General features: G+C 38.8%; 2 protein-coding genes across 5 annotated transcripts in view; both read left to right on the top strand.

Annotated features, from left to right (window-relative positions):
• The first annotated feature begins 2,179 nt into the window (after positions 1-2,179).
• On the top strand, positions 2,180-15,131 carry pdcd10a (programmed cell death 10a). Of its 4 annotated transcripts, none has more exons than XM_034701198.1 (8): positions 2,180-2,311; positions 5,866-6,099; positions 9,058-9,111; positions 9,311-9,428; positions 9,978-10,104; positions 13,743-13,821; positions 13,909-13,991; positions 14,401-15,131. In XM_034701198.1, the coding sequence occupies exons 2-8, from the start codon at positions 6,010-6,012 to the stop codon at positions 14,480-14,482; spliced, it is 633 nt and encodes a 210-aa protein (XP_034557089.1). In that variant the 5' UTR covers positions 2,180-2,311; positions 5,866-6,009; the 3' UTR covers positions 14,483-15,131. The 4 variants fall into 4 exon arrangements, with proteins under 4 accessions (XP_034557089.1, XP_034557090.1, XP_034557092.1 ...); XM_034701199.1 differs by having other exon boundaries at positions 2,181-2,311; positions 5,906-6,099; XM_034701201.1 differs by lacking the exon at positions 2,180-2,311 and adding an exon at positions 2,335-2,567 and having other exon boundaries at positions 5,906-6,099.
• A 3,760-nt stretch (positions 15,132-18,891) lies between these two features.
• LOC117825458 (WD repeat-containing protein 49-like) overlaps positions 18,892-19,521 on the top strand; it is a 44,583-nt gene continuing 43,953 nt past the window's right edge. The window contains exons 1-2 of the mRNA XM_034701321.1: positions 18,892-18,941; positions 19,191-19,270. The gene's annotated coding sequence lies outside the window, so the exon portion shown is untranslated. The remainder of the gene's footprint in view (positions 18,942-19,190; positions 19,271-19,521) is intronic.

Raw genomic sequence — 19,521 nt, 5'->3', positions numbered from 1 at the left:
TTACTTGTTTTTAAAGCTCTTAACAGCCTTGCTCCTCCATACATCACTGATCTCCTGTCATTTTATGTTCCAGCCCGATCACTGAGGTCCTTTAATGCTTCCCTTTTAAATGTTCCTCTTGTGTCTCACACAGGCACAGGCCAGAGGGCTTTCTGTTTTTGTGCCCCTAGGCTACGGAACTCTCTGCCTCTGGACATCAAGACGGCGAGCTCTCTGGGTGTTTTTAAAAGTAAATTAAGACATACCTTTTTAATCTAGCTTTTAATTTGGAGTAGTTTATTTTAGCCCTGGACTGCATTATTATTATTATTATTATTTTTATTATTGTAATCATTATTATCTAAACCATTGTTTTAACATGTATTTATTTATCTTATTTATTTTGTGTTCATCTGATCTCGTTAACTCTACCTTATTTTTAACTTTTCTTTCCACCCTTACTTATTTTATTAATTTTACTGTGTTGATTTTCTTTTTTAAGTGTTTCTTTTTTAATCATTTCTTTTATAATTTTACCATTGCTGTTGTTTTCTGTCTCTCTGTCACTCTGTGAAGCACTTTGGGCTACATGTTTTTATGTATAAAAGGTGCTATATAAATAAAGTTGAGTTGAGAGTTGAGTTGAGTCTATGTCTACTGAACATATGAGAAGACATTTGTCTATGTCCATGGAACGTTGAACTGTACTTGTGTCATTTGACTTTGTCATTACATCGTGTTGTCATGATGTGCAGTTACTATGTGTCTTTGACAACGTCGTTGCTTTGAGTCGTTGCTATGGGTCGTCTTGAGGTGTCGTTACTATGCGTCGCCTTGATGTGTATTGTCCCCTAAGATTATTGTCCCCTAACACTAATTTATTTTTCATGCACCATAGTAGGCTAACAGGAACAATCGGAATAAAAGTCAAAATACATAAGTATATACTTTATATAGAAATATTATATAAACAATAATACCAGCAAAGATTAGTCAGAGGGATCAGAATCAATTTAAATGCTACAATACAATAATGAAGTAAAATAATAATACCCCTACGTTGTCAAACTACACATCAAGACGATGTTGTCAAAGACACATAGTAACTACACATCAAGACGACCAATAGCAACAAGACATAGCAACGACATATCAAGACGACATGTAGTAACAACACATAGTGACGACATAAAGACGCTGTCAAACCAAGCGGCAACCTCTGGTCTCAAACGATGAAGCCCATGCGGAAGTGCTACAAACTGCAATACATCGAAAATCCGCTTGAGGCTGTCTGCAGAAACACTGGAAACCACATAGACATGAATGGGAAAAAGACGACCTGTGCAGCATTAATAAACATGTTTACAGCCTGGTTCAAAAAAGAGTTTGGGCCTATGAAGCTAATCTCTCTAATGGCACACACTGTAGGGGGGTAAATTTTTTTTCTAATGTGACGGTTCAGAAGATATTAAGATTACGAGTTTTTGCCCAAATAAGGACATGACTGACGTGACTCCCGGTCGGGAACATATAGCTGTTGGCTAGGAGGCTCACACTACGTCACACTCTGCCTGGTTGAGTTCCACATTTCCAATATGGCTGCTGCCGTCGATTGGCTTCAAAACAGCTCTCAGGAACAGATGGGTGACGTCACGGATACTACGTCAATATTTTATACTGTCTATGTGTCATACAAGACGTTATTAGACATTGCCGAACAACACATCATAATGACACTGTCAAACAACACATCATAATGACTCTTTGTCAAATGACACATCATGACGACACGATGTAATGACAAAGTCAAATGACACAAGGACAGTTCTACGTTCCATGGACATAGACAGATGTCTTCTCACATGCTCAGTAGACCTAGACAGTACGCATGACGACATATTTTTGGCACAAACGGAACCCCATATATTTTGACACAAACGGAACCCCATAGAATGAACATTTTGCGCCCCATGCTAAATGTAACTGAATTGTTTGTTCTATATGTTTAAAATGACCTCATGTATGCCAATTAAGATAGTAATGTTATATTGTGTTATTTGTAAAACATGAAGATCACATTAATGCTCCTAATGTAGTAATGAAAGCAACTTAAGGGTTAAAAAAAACACACCACCTGCACCTTCTGGGATTTGAAGTCCATATTGGTTGCTTTTACAGTGAAGACGTGGGAGAGAGAGTGAACGAAAGAACTACAAAACAGCCTCTCGTGGGATACCAAGGGACGGAACTCAGCACCGCCTACCCCGGCTCTCAGCTACTGTTTGCCAGGCAGGAAAACTTCCTGAATGACATAAAGCACAACAAGAAAAGGGTGAGTGTTCCTTTTGGATCCAACATCTGAATCATCTGTATCTCGTTGTTATATCTTTAATATTGTCGCTGTTTTAACGCCAGACCTTTAGCTAGCGACATATCGCTTGTGAGCTAAGGGCGGAGTTGATCACCTGCTCTGCACTGATAATCTCTTATTAGCGCGTTAATGCTACCTGTAGGTATTATTAGCGCCTTAAAATTACCCACCTTCTTCCCATACTGCTTCTCCAGTGGTGGCAGTATTACTGAAACAGGTATGTGTCTTGGAGTTACTTACAAACCCTTTCTATCATTCAGTCTAGGCGCAAAAGTCGTTAGAGTACAGAGGTTAAACAGCATCACCTCACATCACTGCTAGTCTCTTTACAACATGAGCAATACATGCAAAATCATGGATTAAAATTCATATCATTCATTTTATTTACACGTTTTATAGGTTTTTTGTATCAGGAAGATTTCTCATAGTTTACAGTAATAACTGAACTAGTTTCCTGACCGACTTTTGCCCAGACAGGTGTATCTGTACTCTCATGTCAGCCATTAGGAATCATATCAGAGGCTTATTGCAGGCACATCTTCATATAATGAAGTGGTTTGATTATTTACTGCGTAGGTGATTGATTAGGGGGAATGTCCAGCTGGGGCTTTATTCATTATGACGAGGTGCCTATTTATAGATATTTCTGCCATGTTTCCTTACCTTTTACTCCTTTTAGTGGACACAATATTTTAAAAATAGTGATTTAACCATAGATGATACATTTTGGATATACAGGAGTCAAATTCAGTTTCTGTTTTTTAAAATATATTTTTATAATTTTTTATTTTTTATATACAGTTGTGCTCATAAGTTTATACCCTGGCAGAATTTATGGTTTCTTTGGTAGTTTCAGTCTTTGTCTTTATAATATAAAAAGAGTAAACACAGTTGTTTGATAAACATTTTGCTTCACCAAACCACTAACCATGAGTGGAAAAAAAGTTTTTCTCTTATCATTCATATTCTCTGAAAATTGGCCAAAAAAAAAATCACAAATTCTGCCAGGGTATGTAAACTTATGAGCACAACTGTGTGTGTACTTTCAGAATGTCATTCCTGATTTTTTTCTTTACCAAAATTATTATTTTTTGTTATATAATATGATTTTATTGAGTGTGCAAGGGTCTAAATACATCAGTTCAGTCTGTGAGTCAAATAATTAATCATATTAATTCCCAAAAAATAAAAACATGCAAAAAACAACAAACAAGGAAATCATATATCATTTCATAGATCCTGTTTGTGTTATTCATTCACATTACAGTTTCTTTAAATTGATGTACTCACAGATAGTTTGTATCCCTTACATCCACTCTGCAGGTTTACACTTGTTCACCATCCACCTTCACTGACATATAGACACACACACACACACACACACACACACACACACACACACACACACACACACACACACACACACACACACACACACACTTGCGTTAATACATCACGTTTGAGGGGGGTTCCTTAGAGTTTATGGCAATCGTGTGATTTTGTGGCTTCTCAGTCTACAGAGCTTCATGCATCTTGCTCCATATACTGTCAAGTAGTTTTCCTTTGTTCCTGTCCTCCGATATTGTCCTTTCAATACTCAGATAATATTTCATGAGAAGCGTAGGTGCTTCCTTAATTTTCCAATTATTCAGAATAAGTTTCTTAAAATAAATGATGAAAACAGAATTTGACATCCAGACGGGCGTCTTATTTTGCCACAGTTATGGAAAAGACAAGTTACTGGTTAGAACTCAATTTTATAATCACATATTTAAGACAGCCATGTTTCGATTTCATCCCAAATTGTCCTTATTTCTTTAACAAAAGTTGTAATATAGTATTATTTAATATTTGTATATGTTATTGATATCAAAGTTGCACCACATGAACACATCACATCTTGGGCTGATGTAAACTACAAAAATGCCTTTCATATATGGATCAATTTAATTATGTTGCCTGGAAACACCCTGCATCCATTTTTATTTTATGCCAGTTTTTTGTTTTAAAAAAAAAAAAAGGAGATTTCTTCCACTCTAGACTGTGTGAGAACAACATGATCAGAAAACAGCTGGATTTAAGAGCAGTTATGTCAACAAATTAGGTTTTAACCTCTCACTCTCCTTCAGAGACATTCATGTACCTCAGGAAACTGGAGTTAAATATTTTTTTCCTTCATGAGAGGTGTTGTGGCTTTTGAAGAAAGTGGATTTAGAGTGAAACCTGGAAGGTTGTTTATGGTAGCTTGAATGGTTGCTGAACTGTTGAAGCCTTTTTGCTGCAATTGAACTAGTTTTAATCATGGGTCAATCCCCCCCCAAAAATCTTTATTAGTGTTTTTACAGGGTTTCATTATCTTAAGATACTCTCCAAAATTGCATTATTATCAAATGCAATATCATTGTTATTCCAGAAATTGCTCAACATCTAAAATAAAATGATGGCGGTTGTTTTTCCAAACCACTCAGACTACATCTGACCACTCAGGCTACACCCAGCTGAAAATGAATGTGGTCTGAGGTAAAACACATTTGAAACTTCTGGCCAGAGAGGGCAGCAGACACTGCTCTTTAGGCTCTTTAATGCCCACAGACATTAACCATCTGTAACCATGTCTGCTGTTATCTCCTCATGGTGTCTGTTTCTGAAACCTCTGAGCAGACGCACACTGATCCTCCTCTCTTAAACCAAGTCACATTGGACCTAGGTATCAGATGGCTAAGTGAAAATCTACTAAACCTTAAAGCCTTTAGATTCAGCTAACCCACAACCAGGTTGTCAGAAAAAGTGATTCACTCATGTCTTTAAAAGTGAAGGCACACACATGGAGACAAACTTGGTATTTAAGAGCGTCCCTGCCCTACAATAAACATTCTACTGCACGGCATGATGAGATGAATGACAAACTACGTCATTGCAGATCCTTTAAATGTGTCACACAACAAACAATAGTTGAGGAAGAACTGGTCCTTGTTGTGTCATATACAGGTGTGTGTGTTTGTGACTGAAAAGAGATGTAATTCAAACCATTAGAGGAGAATATCCCCCATGTCAGCAACCAGGTTCTGCTCCTTTTTGTGGAAGGTTTGCAGAAAAAAAAACAACTGTGCGTGCCAGGTTCTAAATTTATCCCTGGTATTTTTATTGTAGCCGTAATATTGGAAAGGGTGTTCCTTATTAAGGTATGACTCATGGCAGTTCTGTCACCATTGCACCCGGTGGAGCAGTAAAGTACACACCCTCTCTCAGTGTGACTCTTACGTGATTATCATGCCTGCGACTGAGCGGCTCACAGGGAAGAAGTGCACACAGGGTTTTATGACTTTTAATGAGAGGCCATAAAGCTGAGATTTGTAGGAATCATTATCAGAAATCTTTTATGAATTTATTACATCTCTGACCGCAGTTTTTACTTTTCATTGGAGGACATTAAAACACAGAACTAATGTGGTTCAATTGATTTTTGATTGTCCCCCTTTTAACTGCATTCTCTCCACTCTTATTTCATCCCTCAGTTCCTTCCTTGCTCACATCTGCCGCCCTCGTCTTCCTCAGGTCCTTTCCTGCTCCCGTTCCATCAATCTCCATGAGTGATTGAACGCTCTGAAGCAGGCATCAGTGGACAAGCGCACAAACAAAGGGTCATCGATCGGTCAAGAATGACCATGGAAGACACGAAGAATGAAGCCGATACTGCCTCCACAGTTTCGATGGCTCTCTACAGTGTCATGTATCCCGTCTTTGACCAGGTAAAGGAGGCGGGCTTTTGAGCTGAGCTTGAAATAGGGGGCTAAACAAGGCAGGGGCTTGTTGCATGAGGAGGACACATAGAATGAGATGAGAGTAGAAGATAAATCACATTCCTTGTTCAGTGAAACATCTCAACAGGATTGGTAGAAAGATTGGCACAACATTTTGTACAGTGGTCGTAGTCCCTCTATCAGTATTGTGATTATTTGGTAATCCCTTGATTAACTGTCTTTTGCAACCATGACGACAAGAGCTTAGTTTTTTTAATCAAAATTATTTTTGTTGCGGAGAGGATAAATTCTAAGCAGACGACATTGTTTTGTCGGCTTACCCCCAAAATAGGCGTTCCCTTTAATTTGGGATTTGGTAGGTTCCTATGAGTTGCTGCCGTAGATGACCTCCTGCTGGGGACGTGCTGGACTCCAGCTGCTACGACTACTATCCATCTCACCACTATCATCTCCCACTCTCTTCATCTCCCTCTATCCCTCTTTCCAACCCCAACTCGGTCAATGCAGATGGCTGTCTAACATGTATCTGGTTCTGCTCGAATTTCTGCCTTTTAAAGGACGTTTGTCCTTGCCGCTGTGACTTGCTAAATGCTGCAAAGTGCTTTGCTCATGGTGGATTAAGACCTGATAAGACAGAGGCTGTTTTTGAAACCGCCTGCTCCATACCTACGAATGTAGTATGCAGTACATACTGCAAAAATCATTTTAATTTAGTAAGTAGTAAGAGTGTTTTGTTGGATCTGTTCTCTAGTAGTCTGGGCCTGGCATCGCTGGATTTCCGGTTTCGGAAAGAGGAAGTAAACAATGGCTTAGCTGATAGTGAAACTGCTTCTTTTGCATCCACTTATGATTTAAAAAGTTAAGAAGTGGTTTGTATGTAATTTAATAATTTTCACATAACCTAAAAACAGAGTGCTACCCTTCATATACAGAAAAAACAAGAAGCGGAACGTTAGCGCTGTGCATTGTGGTAAACAGTTTTTGAGGGTCTGCTGCATACTGAGAAATTTACCTGAATCCGTACAACATCCGGGTAGTTTGGGCTGCGGATGAGTGACAGGTCTCCATGAGCACTTTTTTTCTCTGCTGCTGGACTGATTATGACCCTGTTGCGCTCCCGGCTGACACATGACCACGTTCACATGCTTATTTTTCTCAATAAGAACGAGTAGACAGAAAACTGGGCACTGTGAGTCTGAAATATGTTTCTGTTCAGTTCCCTTGTTGAAGTCTAAGCCTTCACTTTTATGACTGTGTGTCCGCGGAGATTATGAGCCTGCTCCACATGTTGATATTCAGCATGTTTAACATTTTCAACATCTTAATACGATCCGTAGCTATTCAATACTGTCAGTTATATACATTGTGTCATGAATGAAAATTTTATTCAGGGGAATAACGCATTTGGCATTGTTTTTGACATGGAAAACGTCTACGTTTTCTTTTTAATGATTAATCAATAATTGATTGTAAACATTTCCAAAGATCGATCACGAGAAATACTGTAAATGTACATCCCTACTACATACTGAATATTGGCAAAATCAGTATGCAGTATAGTAGGCAGTTTTGAAAACAGCCAGAGTCGTGTCTGTAAGATCGGACTGAACCTTTTCGTCCAGAGAGGTGTCTTGAATGTCCATGACTTTTAATAATTTTGAAGTTTAAATGCTATCACCTAGTATAAGCAGCTAATGTTGGGCTATAAGCAAGCTACAACAGGTCACATGACTTAAACTCCACCACTTAAGACTAAGATTCCTGTTTGTATCCATCGGGATGATGTTCGCTTCTGAGCAACTGTCCTTTTTTATAACACAAGAACAACTTATAGTACAAATATTTGATTTTGTAGAACAAAGAGTTAAACCTTACAGAGCATGTGCCACCTCCAGACCTTGTTGAAGGAATCTAACTATGAATCCATTGAGTTCAGGTAAGAGGCAGGAAGTGTAAAACATGTTTGCTCATTTCCAGGTTTTAGGACTCATTCCTGCTGTAAAAAAATACACATATGATTCATACAAATATAATATTAGAAGTATAAAATACACAGCAGTAGCAGCAACTTAACATGTATATGTGGGCAGATTTGAAGTCAAGTGTTGCAAAGATAAGACAAAGACATTCAGCTTCGGACACAATATTTGGCAGCACACCCTTAAACACAAGAACTGGCTCAATGAATCAAACAGATAATGTATGACTTTACTGATTACAGTTTTCATCATCCCCCCTGAGTAGAGCCTGACCACAGATGACAGAGGTATTGCACTTGAAAGTCTGGTGAACACTTACGACTTTGACTACTTTGAAAACTTTTTTTACAGGCGCCCTGGTGGCTCATGAGTTTGTGCTGCTGACCATGTAATCACAGCATCATTCTCCATCTCTCTCTCCTCTCATTTCTTGACCACCCGCTTTCCAATAAAGATTCAACCCGCCGCATAAAAGCGTAAACGACAAGCCGAAGGCCTCTCATCTTTGCATGTCACACCTGATTGCTTTAACTGTTTTGAAGTTTTTCATTAGTGTTTTTAAAGAGTTACACATTTTCTCAGTGAAATTTGATAGGAGAGCAGTATTTAATAGACACTGTATTGTAAAAACACAAGTTAGTGTATCAGGAGTAGACAGGCAGACGAAAGTTGCTCATATTTCAAGCAGTTGCAAGGTTTGTAACACAGGATCAGTTCAAAGAAATAGAAAAGACTTCAATTCCCCTGAAGTTTAGATGAGGAATACAGATGGACAGACTGAGCACAGCTTTTCACAACACAATAACACCGTGTCCTCCTCTGATATTGCAGGATGCCTTGCTTGTATGTACTTTCTTCAGAATTACATTTCAGGACAGAGGAGAGGCTGTGATAAGAGCAAAGCCGGGTGTGTGTGTTTTTTTTTTGTGCCACTGACTCGTGTTTGTGTGGGTGTTATAACTTTCAGTTGGAGAGCATCAACTTATCAGCAGCACAGACCTTGAGAGCAGCTTTTATAAAGGTAAGAAGTTTTCTATTGTTGGTTTTTTTTTTATGTTTCACTGCACAAACTTCTACCAAATCTTCCTTTATCAAATCATTTTAGACCATCTACTTTTTTTGGATTTGTAGATTTAGGAGATTTTAACCTCCCCTCCAGAACAAAGCAACGACTAGCTGTGATTTCTTTCAGCACAGATGTATGTTTTTTATGTTTTAAGGCAGAGCAGGGGAATCCAGGTCTGACCCAGGACATCGTTCTGAAAATACTGGAGAAGAAAAACCTAAGAATTAACTACAATGAGTGTCTACTTCGCATGGCTGGAGATGATGTTGAAGGTAGGTTGCTCATCTTACAATGCATACAAAAAAGACACCATTATTACATTGACATTCTATATTTTCATTAAGAAGAGGACACATCAGCATTCATTCTTTGATGCCACAGTCAATAGACTTTTGTGCAGTTATCCACTTGGGGGAGCTGTTTCTCTAGAAATCAGCTGCTCCCCCTGTTCCCAAACGTTCCTTGGTGTCTGTCTGTAATTGAATTCCTTGTGCCATGTACAGTGATTGATGGTGGTAATGAATTCACACATGCACACGCACACTTTGGATGAATTTTAAATGTACCTCCTGCACAGCCCAAGTTCTACCTTAATCCTGCCTTCACTTAACAAACTGAACTCAGTCACTTTAAACCACCGGCACACACAAAAACACATTTACTCTTGATCCTCACTTTCACTGTTTTTCAATCACATGTGGCAGTATTTTTAATTGCTTCATTTCAGTCTCCCCTGTAGCTTTTTTTTGAGAGTGTGTTGACATGCCTGTCACTGAGTCGTTTGAGGTCTGTATTTTTCTTTGCCTCTCTGTGATTTTTAGACTTCATGATTGACAGGCCTGAGCCTGAGTTCCAGGAGCTCAATGAGAGGGCCCGAGCCCTGAAAAAGATCCTCAGCACCATACCAGATGAGATCAATGACAGAGTGGGCTTCCTACAGACCATCAAGTAAGGCCCAGTGTGTGTGTGTGGGTTGTATACACCAGTTAAATTTTTTATAGTGGATTACTTTCTGCAACCATTCAATTCCCTCTGGATAAAGTCTTTGCTTCTATGTGGACTGTTTGGTGCGAGGTGTTGTGATAAAGCTAACAAGATGTATTTTTTCTCAATATAAATATAACAAATGTTAGAAAAATATATATATATATTTAAACCACTAATTACACCCATCAACCACTGGAGTCGTTAGTCTGTGCTGACTCAGCTTTAACTATTAACTTTATGAATTTCTTTAACACTTTCAAGATGTGGGTAAATAAATCTGATTATGCAAATTATCTCAACCTGAGAAAAATAAGAATCTAGAAACTAAAACTTCACAAAAATCTCATGTTAGACAAAAGACCTGCTTCCTGTTAGCACTGTCATAAATGAGGGTGATAACATCTTTTTTAATATCGCCCAGCTCTAATTGTAAGACACATTTTGGGTAAGGTAAAACTGAGTGCAAACTTAAACTGCAGTAAAGAATGGCTGCAAAAGATAGTCCTTTTCTGCATGCAGGGTAAAGGGTAGAAAATGAGTCAGCAGTAGTCCTAAATCTCTGAATAGATCCTGGGGTTGACAGTTATGTTGATACATTTGGGGTTTTGGAAGAATAAACACAAACTATGCACACTTACAGAGCTAAAGGTCACAAGCTTAAAAAGAACTACTACTTAAAGCTTAGGTTGGCAATTCTGATGACGCTATGCAACATATGCCTCTGGAAATGAATGTCAACTTTTTAGCGTTTCCTGTGTAGCCAGCAGGAAGTATTCAGTGCTGTGTTTACATCTGCAATGTAAATGTTGGGATTTTCAGACTGTTACTTCCCCTTGAGTTGCACTTTTTACATGTTTCAAGTAAGTCTCATTTCATCAGCATATAGTACAATACACAGAGGGTTCACTTTGGTTGACTTCAGTGGTATAAAGCTGTCATTCATTTGTGATATACAGGTGTTAAGTTAGCCAAAGTATCATCATGACAAAGACGTGTAGAAAGTAATAATGCAAAAGTTGTCAGGTCTGTCTTTGAGAGGAGAAAACAACAGGATACTGAAGTGAAGATTGGATCAATCCTTTCTGATGCATTCAAGGGAATGGGAAAAGTAACAGCTGATTGTCTTTCACAACACAGCAGCAGGCAGATCTGTTGCTCAACTTGAATTTTTGATGTAGAATGTTTTGTTTGCTGCAGTTGCATAATGATATCACTATATAGAGATAAATGAATCACAGTCAGATTCCCATCAATAGAAGTCAGGATGTCACTTCGAGGTAGGACTATTGCTCTTCACATGAGCTGCTTTTGCCTGCTGATACATGATTGGTCAATACTACCCAGACTATATAGGTACTACAAATGGAAACTAGAACAACTCCCAGGCTGAAAATCCAGACTCCTGAGATTGAGATCAGCTCTGACCAAAGTAGAGACAAATTGCAGTGGCTGTGGCTGCAGCAGGATAAATGGAATGGTGCTATCATTTTGTCCAACCACTCACTTACACAGTATCTAACTTACTATTCAAGGTTTCAGTAGAGTGAATCACTCTAGTGGTAATCTAAGTCCATCTTCATTTATATGAGTTCTTTTAAAAAAAATATATAATTTAATTTGTATTGATATTTTGTAACAAATATCTCCATGCTACATACTAGGGATGTACACAATTGATGAATTATCAATTAATTGTTTTTTTAAAAAATTACTTGAAACACTCATTTTTGTTTTCAATTATCCGTCACGTGAAACAAACATCATATGGTCTTGTATTACACTCAGCTATCAGGGAGGTGTTATAAGTTTGTAGCATGTTTCAATGTGAATCAGCTGTTAAAGATACAGCGCACAGCGCACACACTCAGCTGGCTGCGGCTGTGCGTCAGGTCTCCATGTGCGCTTTTTAAAGAGGATCAATATGTAACTGCTGCCAACAATGACAAGCAGGTTGACAACTTTAAACAGGAAATTTCCCCACCTTTGGTTATAAAGCCAACGGACTGGTAGGAATTGCTAGTACGCTATGTTTGCAGAGCAGCAACATCAGATCCATCAGGGCTTTTCTGCCGCTGGACTGACTATTACCCGGTTGCGCTCCCGGCTGACATCTGACCGAATACACATGTTTATTTTTCTCAATAAGAACAAATAGACAGAAAACTAGACACTGTGAGTCTTCAGTACTTTTCTGTTAGTTTTATGAGCCTTCACTTTATAAGACTATGTCCACAGAGAATATTTTTATGAGCCTGATCGTTGATAATCAGTGTTAAACATGTACCCGTATTCAGTACCGTCAGTTATATGCATCTTGTTGCTGTAGAAAATATAATTTAGGGGGGAAAACATATTTGGCATTGTTTTTGACATAAAAAAATTGTTTCTTTTATTGATTAATCGATAATTGGTCGTAAGCATTGCGAAAAAGCCGTTCACGGAAAATACTTAAAATGTACATCCCTAGTTCATACTTGAAATTAGTGTATGTGCTCATCATCTCTACATTCTCAACATAGGTTTTTAAAACCATCATTCCAAATGCACATATATAGCAACGGAAACAGATGACATAACAAAAACTAAAAGGAAACGATGTAAAAAAAAAAAGGAGTAGTCTTTTCTTCTGGTCTAGAGGGTTACAAAATTAACCCATTTTCTCCAGTGAGCGGTGAATTGCTCTGATTTATGATTAACAAGTGCTGTAGTCTTTTCCATATTTTACATGTCCCTTGTAATGTCCATCCATCCTGTGAAAACCTTTTCCTGGTTAAAGTCTTTTAGGCGCAACAAGCAAAATGTTAATTAAATAATTGTCTCTTTTCGACCACTCCTGAGGTATAATCCCAAAATACAACACCTTGATCTCAAGAGGCATTACATCTTCAAATATATATTGTAGGGCATTGTGTATCTCTCTCCAATAGTCCCACATAACGTGGTAGTGGTTTGCATTTTGGTTACCACAGTTCCTCCAACATGTGGGGGATATATGAGTTCTTAAAGGTGTTTCACATTAAATGGAATTTCCTCCAACAGCTCCATTGTATATCAAGCATAAGAAATGATTGATAGTAAATTAATTAATCAGCTGTCGCGACAACTGGCCGAGAAATCATCACATGGTCTATGTCAAGAAATCAAATTATTCAAGAAGCAACAGAACAGTTTAGCTGATGATTCAGCTGTATGGTCCACGCAGGCCAGTAAATATATCCCTGACCACTGCACTTTACCCACACATTAAAGAGAGTAAGTGAAAGACGTTTCATTTCTTCCTGGCCTACTTCGCCATTATTTTGATCGAATTCAATACTCTCAGTGAGTCACTACTAAAGTTACTTACCCAGCAGAGGGCTTAGAAATAAAATCAATTCAAAGGAAAGGCTAAAAAAAAATGGAAGTTATGCAACCGCAGCTTTCCAATGCTTATGAGGGGAGAAAAAGTTGAAGCTAACAAAGCACGTTTGGGAGGAAAAAGGAGGCAACAAGCACGGTCAAAGAACCAAAGCAGTGTAGTTTGAGTGTTTCGCTGCCTGATAAAATCAGACAGATGTTATTACTGTTCCTTACATGAACCTGTTTATGTTAACCCACAGAGACATTGCCAGTGCCATTAAGGAGCTGCTCGACACAGTGAACACTGTCTTCAGGAAATACCAGTATAGAAACAAACGGGTAAGTAGACATGTAAGAGGAAAATCCAATGTATACAGATGCAGTGATTTGAGTCGAGCTGAAAAGATGTCTGTGTTTATTGGTTAGGCGCTGGAAAGGCAGAAGAAAGAGTTTGTGAAGTACTCCAAGAGCTTCAGTGACACACTCAAAACGTACTTCAAAGATGGAAAGTATGACACTGTTTCTTGTTTACTCTCTGTTCTCTGTCTGTTTCTCTCCCGTTCCTGTCTTCTCACTCACTTGTTCAGCCTTTTCCGTTTACACGTGCACACACTGAAAACAACATATTTGATAGTTCTACATGCACATGCCATACACACCCACACACACACACTGTCACCAGCATGTAAATGGTTGTCGTTTGATCACTGGCCCGCTCCTATCAAATCCACCAGTGCTGAATAATTCCCTTGACCCATTTCCTGTGGATTCATGCTGGCTTGTATTCTCTGAAGCCTGACATTCTTCATTCCAGCCAGATCAAAGTGTTTCCTGGATCAATCCTAATATTGTTGCCATGGTTTCTTTTCTATATGATTGACACATGTGTCCTTGTGTCTCTGTCACACTTGTTTCCAGAGCGATAAACGTGTTTGTCAGCGCCAACCGACTCACTCACCAGACCAACATGATCCTGCAGGCCTTCAAGACGGTGGTGTAGCAGCCCGAAAGGACGCTTTGATTAGAGAATAGGTGATGTGAGGCTTTGTAATTTGTAAAGACATTTTATTATTTTGGCTGTATAATTTATAATTCTGTGGCTTTGAGGGGAGATCAGGTAGTCTGAGGTTCAAAGCAAATCAGGTTGACAGTAATTGCTAGGGATTTTTACCTCTCTTTTATGTTGTTCTTTTATCAGATTCTTAAGTCGATATTTCTCCCGTCCTTTATATATTTCCCTCTCTGCTCAGCACTGTGATGCTCTGAAAAAGTTCAGCAAAATGTGATTATTTCCCAATGTCCTTAAAACTTTGGTGATTGCACGAACCAAAAAAAGAGTGCAATGAAAAGAATTTGTATTAAGTTTCCAAATGTTCTCCTTTTTTTATTGTCACATTTCTTTTGTAAAATATAATCTTGATCTATACGGTGGCATCGCATACTTGGGGCTATTATCCTATCCCATTATCAGCATACATCATATTTAACTTAAATCAGATATCTTGTAATCCTGTCTTGGAATCACGATGTGCAGTAATGTTCATGCATTTGAAATGGAGGCTGCGTTCACTGTCTGCTTTCTTTGTCCTGTCTGCATCACTCTGCGCATCATAAACACACAACCCCTCCAGGTGAGCGGTAACTCAGAAGCTGTGTGTGCTGTCTTTCTTTTTCCTGTTTCAAAAAATATATGTTTTCATTGGGGCGTTGGTGGCCTAGCGGTCTAAGCACCCCACATACAGAGGCTACAGTCCTCGTCATAGGGGACACCGGTTCGATTCCCAGCTGGTTGACCATTTCCTGCATGTCTTCCCCCTCTCTCTACTCCCCACATTTCCTGTCTCTATTAGGCTGTTCTATGGAATAAAGGCAAAGAAGGCCAAAAGAGGTAGCCCAGTGTATAGAGGACCACTTTTTGATGGCCGAATTAGTCTGGAATACATTACCCTCAACTGTACTTTGGCATAGTCTCAGAGACTATTTGATAAAACTTACAAAAACAAGGAAACCGAAGCGGAAGAAGGGAGGGCAAAAACTAAGCAAAGAACTAAAATGTTCATTCACGTATAAAAATAGGTGTATGTGTGTGTGCCTAAGTATATGATCAGATATTTATACTCTTAATACAGTAATCCAAAACTGATTTGAGATTATTCTTAACTTGCATACACTCAATCAGGCTTTTTTTTCTATTCTTGTGACCCCTGAAAGTAACAGCTAGAGCTGCCAGCGTTAACCCGTTAATCATTGTCTCTAGGCACTTGAGCCGCCTGCTCATTGCTGCCACCTTCATGAAGAATAATGACACTACAGTACTTTTGAATTGCAAATTTAACTTTCAAAAACTCCCTGACAGCTCCGACGAAAAGTTAAAAGTAAAATGTACGTTGTGACGGAACTAAATCATCACCTTAGCACTTTGAGTTTAAGCTAGCACTTACAAGCTAAACATACATACAGGCAGTGGCGTACTCAGGCTGTTTGAGGGGCAGGGGCGAAAACAAAAAAAGGCACCTCCTTGCAAACACCTGGTACTCACAGTTTCGGGTGAATTTTAAATGTATTGCAGCAACGTTAACAAGAGGTGGGTTTGAGTGTCCTCCCCCAGAACATTTTGAGTATCTAACACTTATTCCTTCATTCTGGTGAATATTTATGCGAACATTTGTGCTGGAAATTGAATTATAAAAACGGAAAAAACAAAACCATTTATTTTATTCTATATTATTGATTATAGTGCATAGTTAGTATAACATAATGAACTACATGGGTATCCAGAGGGCATTTTTTCAAAATGTTTTTTGCGCTTTTTTACGGCTGTCAGAGGGTGCTTTTTTTTTACATTTTGTACATTTTAGGGGCATTTAGAGGACACTTTCTCATGCAATTTCCACTGAAAGGGCACAAGAGAATGCAATTAATGTTTTATCTACTACAGTGGAGACCAAGAGGGCACTTAAGCGTGTTTTCTTTCGGATATGATGGCATCCCCACCCCCCACCCACTGCAAACAGGTGGAGCTTTTTTGGAGTGTGGAGACCTGTGGATGAAATCAGAGCAGGACACTGGTAAGAATTGCTTGACATTGTTAATAAGGTCTTCTAATGTTTTAAGAATACACATAATCATTAAGTATATTCCATTGCATTCAATTGATTCCTAACTCATGACGTTGGTAAAAATGGCCTTAAAAATGTTTTTAAATGTAAAATAATTGAGTTTTAAGCATGGTACAAAAATGTGATTAATTCAAAACATTAGTCCTAATAAGTATTTCAGATAAGGTTTGAGGCGCTGTGGGTATGGGGTGAGTTCAGTTTTTAATGAGAAAAGAAAAAGTGCTTTGAGCGTAATTCTTTGTATTTTTTGTGGTGAATATTTGGATAATTTTCTATACTTTCAAGTATTTACATTAAGGGAAATCCATAAAGTAAGACTTTAAACCTCACATTATTAATATGCATTTTTGGCTTATAAAAGTTGTGTTGTTCCTCTAAGAGTAATGTGATGCATGTTACCACAACTAGAGAAATATTTCTATCAACAGTATCACTGTGTCTGGCAAGAGATGATCTGTCATGTATTGTTTAGTATTATTGCAGCCATCTGTTTGAGTGTCACATATAAAACATCAATGAGAAAATCCATTGTATCAGACCCGCACTTCACAAAGGGAAGTGCAGGAGCACAGCTGCAGCCAAAGGAGTGGGTGATTAGTACTCTGTAGAGAAAAACAAATACGATTGGTAAAAGGAGTGGTTGCAGATTTTTTTCACATTACATTCAGACTGATACAATATAGTTATTGTCTGAAGACAGACTTGTGTATATTGATAAAAACAACCTGATGACTCATTGCGAAATTTGAGATCTTAAGTGTCAGTCAGCAAATTTAGAAAAAGGTCTTATTTAAACCTTTCTAATTGTATTATTGATGATACCTCACGTATGTTATCTTTCTCTTCTATCTGACACTATAATTACAATACCCAATGCGTCTTTCATAACAATATAACAATACTTGAGATTGAGAACAAGAGTCATGAAGAGTGCGTTGCAAAAAAACCCCACTTCTTTTATTTCAAATCAAAGACTTCTGTCATTGAGAAAGATTTCCAGAAGTGGGTCTCTTCAGATTTGAATTGTCGCATAAAAGCGCTTTATTTCAGCTTGCTCGCCCTTGCCTCCTCTCTTTCTCGGCCTGCACGTCTTTCCTTCCCCCTTCGCACCATTTTTTTTCCTTTCCCTCATTCCAGCAACTTCATTCTTCTCCCTGTATAATAGTGGATTTTCCATGGTGGATTTGTGGTGGGCTATTTTTGGGCTCTGCACTGGCTCCTGCATGCACCACTGTAATCCAATTGTGATAGTGTTAATTTTTAAAGCTATATTATTGAAATTGCTGAGACCTAATTTTCTGATCCTGTCACTGTTGACGACTGCTGTAATCAGCTAATTCAACTTATCCCAGGCCATTAAGTCACGCACAGGGCTTGTAGGGAGGGAGGGTGATCATATCTACAGTTTATGTGCAGCTTTTGTTAGAAATCATAAAGGCAATATTTCTGTCTCATTTTCACAAAACTGGAGGAGACTTTTCTTCTCTCTTGTGGAAGTGTTTATCTGTATGTGTGTGTCTGCAGCCTGTGTGACCCACAGGAAGTCCCCTGGAAGGCAATTGAGTGGCACTATAAAAGCTAGGTTGGTGTGTGTGTGTTGTGTTTAGTTTGAGAATAGTGTCACTTCTTTTTAAAGTTGTTCCACCACACTTTTATGACTGACAGCACAATAACACTGTACTTTTGAGTGGGGTTGCTATAGCTATGGTTTGTGTGTGTGCAGGTTGTGATTTTTTGTGGGGGGTACTTGTAACTAACACAGATTATTTTCTCTTCAGTGCCTAATCTTTGAATAGAAATAACACACAAACACACACAAACACACAAGTACACATGAATGGTGCTTACAGACAACGCAGGCCTGGACTCACAAATGACTCTTTTTGACTACTTGGTTGCTGGGAAACTTAGTCTGAGTCTTTAAGAGTGAGGGATAATAAAAGAGAAGAATTTTGTGTGTGTGTGTGTGTGTGCGTATGCGTGTGCGTGTGTGTGTGTGTGTGCGTGCCCTCTGCCACTGTCTGGGCTACTGGGGGCAGTTAGTTAACTCTCTCTGGGTGTGTGTGCTGAGGCTAAGGGCTGTTAGCGTTGATTGCTTCTCCGGCGTTGCTGCCTCAGACAAACCTCTGGACGCACAGCTCCAGGCTCCTGGAATCAGCGGGATTTCCTCCAGGACAAGACCCAGCCAAGGCCAAGAAAGACCGAGCCAGAGGCTGAAGATTTGTTTGAAATATCATAGATTTTAAAAAATGGTGTTTCAACACCTCAGAGCACAGGGAGTCTGGGGCAGTTTACTCAGGACAGCCATTGTGGACTGAGAGGATGAAATTGGTCGTCTTGGTGAGTTTGGATTTGTTATTAAGTGTGGAAATGTGTATTCAGCTCCAATATGCAGGCTTCATTATTAAAAACCTGCCTGACCGAAGTGTGTGTACACACTGACAGCATTGGAAAGGTGCAGCTAACTTGAGAGTGATGTTGCCATGGCCAAGAGCCTACCATTATGTAGTTTCAGTCCAGTGCTGAGATGGCTTTTTGGACAGTTTGACTGCAGTGGATGATACTCTGTGCAACTTTAATAAACTGCAGATGGAAAACTCAGAAGTAAAAGTTTCAAGAGAGTTCGACTTGACCTGAAGTGGCCATCTCAGAGTGAAAAGGACTGCCAGGTGAGTGTGTTTCTTTCAGATATCAAAGCGGCAACATACTTTTTGTTTGTATGAAATGTACATATGAAATGACAGAAGAACTGTCATGTCAGATGTTTTACAACACCATTATGTATAGTGCATCTGCCTAAAATATGGGCTTCTCTTTGTGTTAATTTTATGGAGCTGCGTCTGTGTAATCTCATAAAGATGGATGCCAGCTGCCTGCCACACAACACGTCAGGATACAGTTGATTAAAAGTCATCACGCT

Source organism: Notolabrus celidotus, chromosome 14, assembly GCF_009762535.1.
Source record: "Notolabrus celidotus isolate fNotCel1 chromosome 14, fNotCel1.pri, whole genome shotgun sequence".
Taxonomy (NCBI): Eukaryota; Metazoa; Chordata; class Actinopteri; order Labriformes; family Labridae; genus Notolabrus; species Notolabrus celidotus.
The sequence above is the reverse complement of the archived record's forward strand: the minus strand, read 5'-3'. Positions and strand labels throughout refer to the sequence as shown.

Coding starts and splice junctions, on each gene's coding strand:
- pdcd10a (XM_034701198.1), top strand. CDS start 6,010: ATGACCATGGAAGACACGAAGAATGAAGCCGATACTGCCTCCACAGTT. Junction 9,112..9,310: donor TGAGAGCAGCTTTTATAAAG/GTAAGAAGTTTT, acceptor TTATGTTTTAAG/GCAGAGCAGGGGAATCCAGG. Junction 10,105..13,742: donor GGCTTCCTACAGACCATCAA/GTAAGGCCCAGT, acceptor GTTAACCCACAG/AGACATTGCCAGTGCCATTA.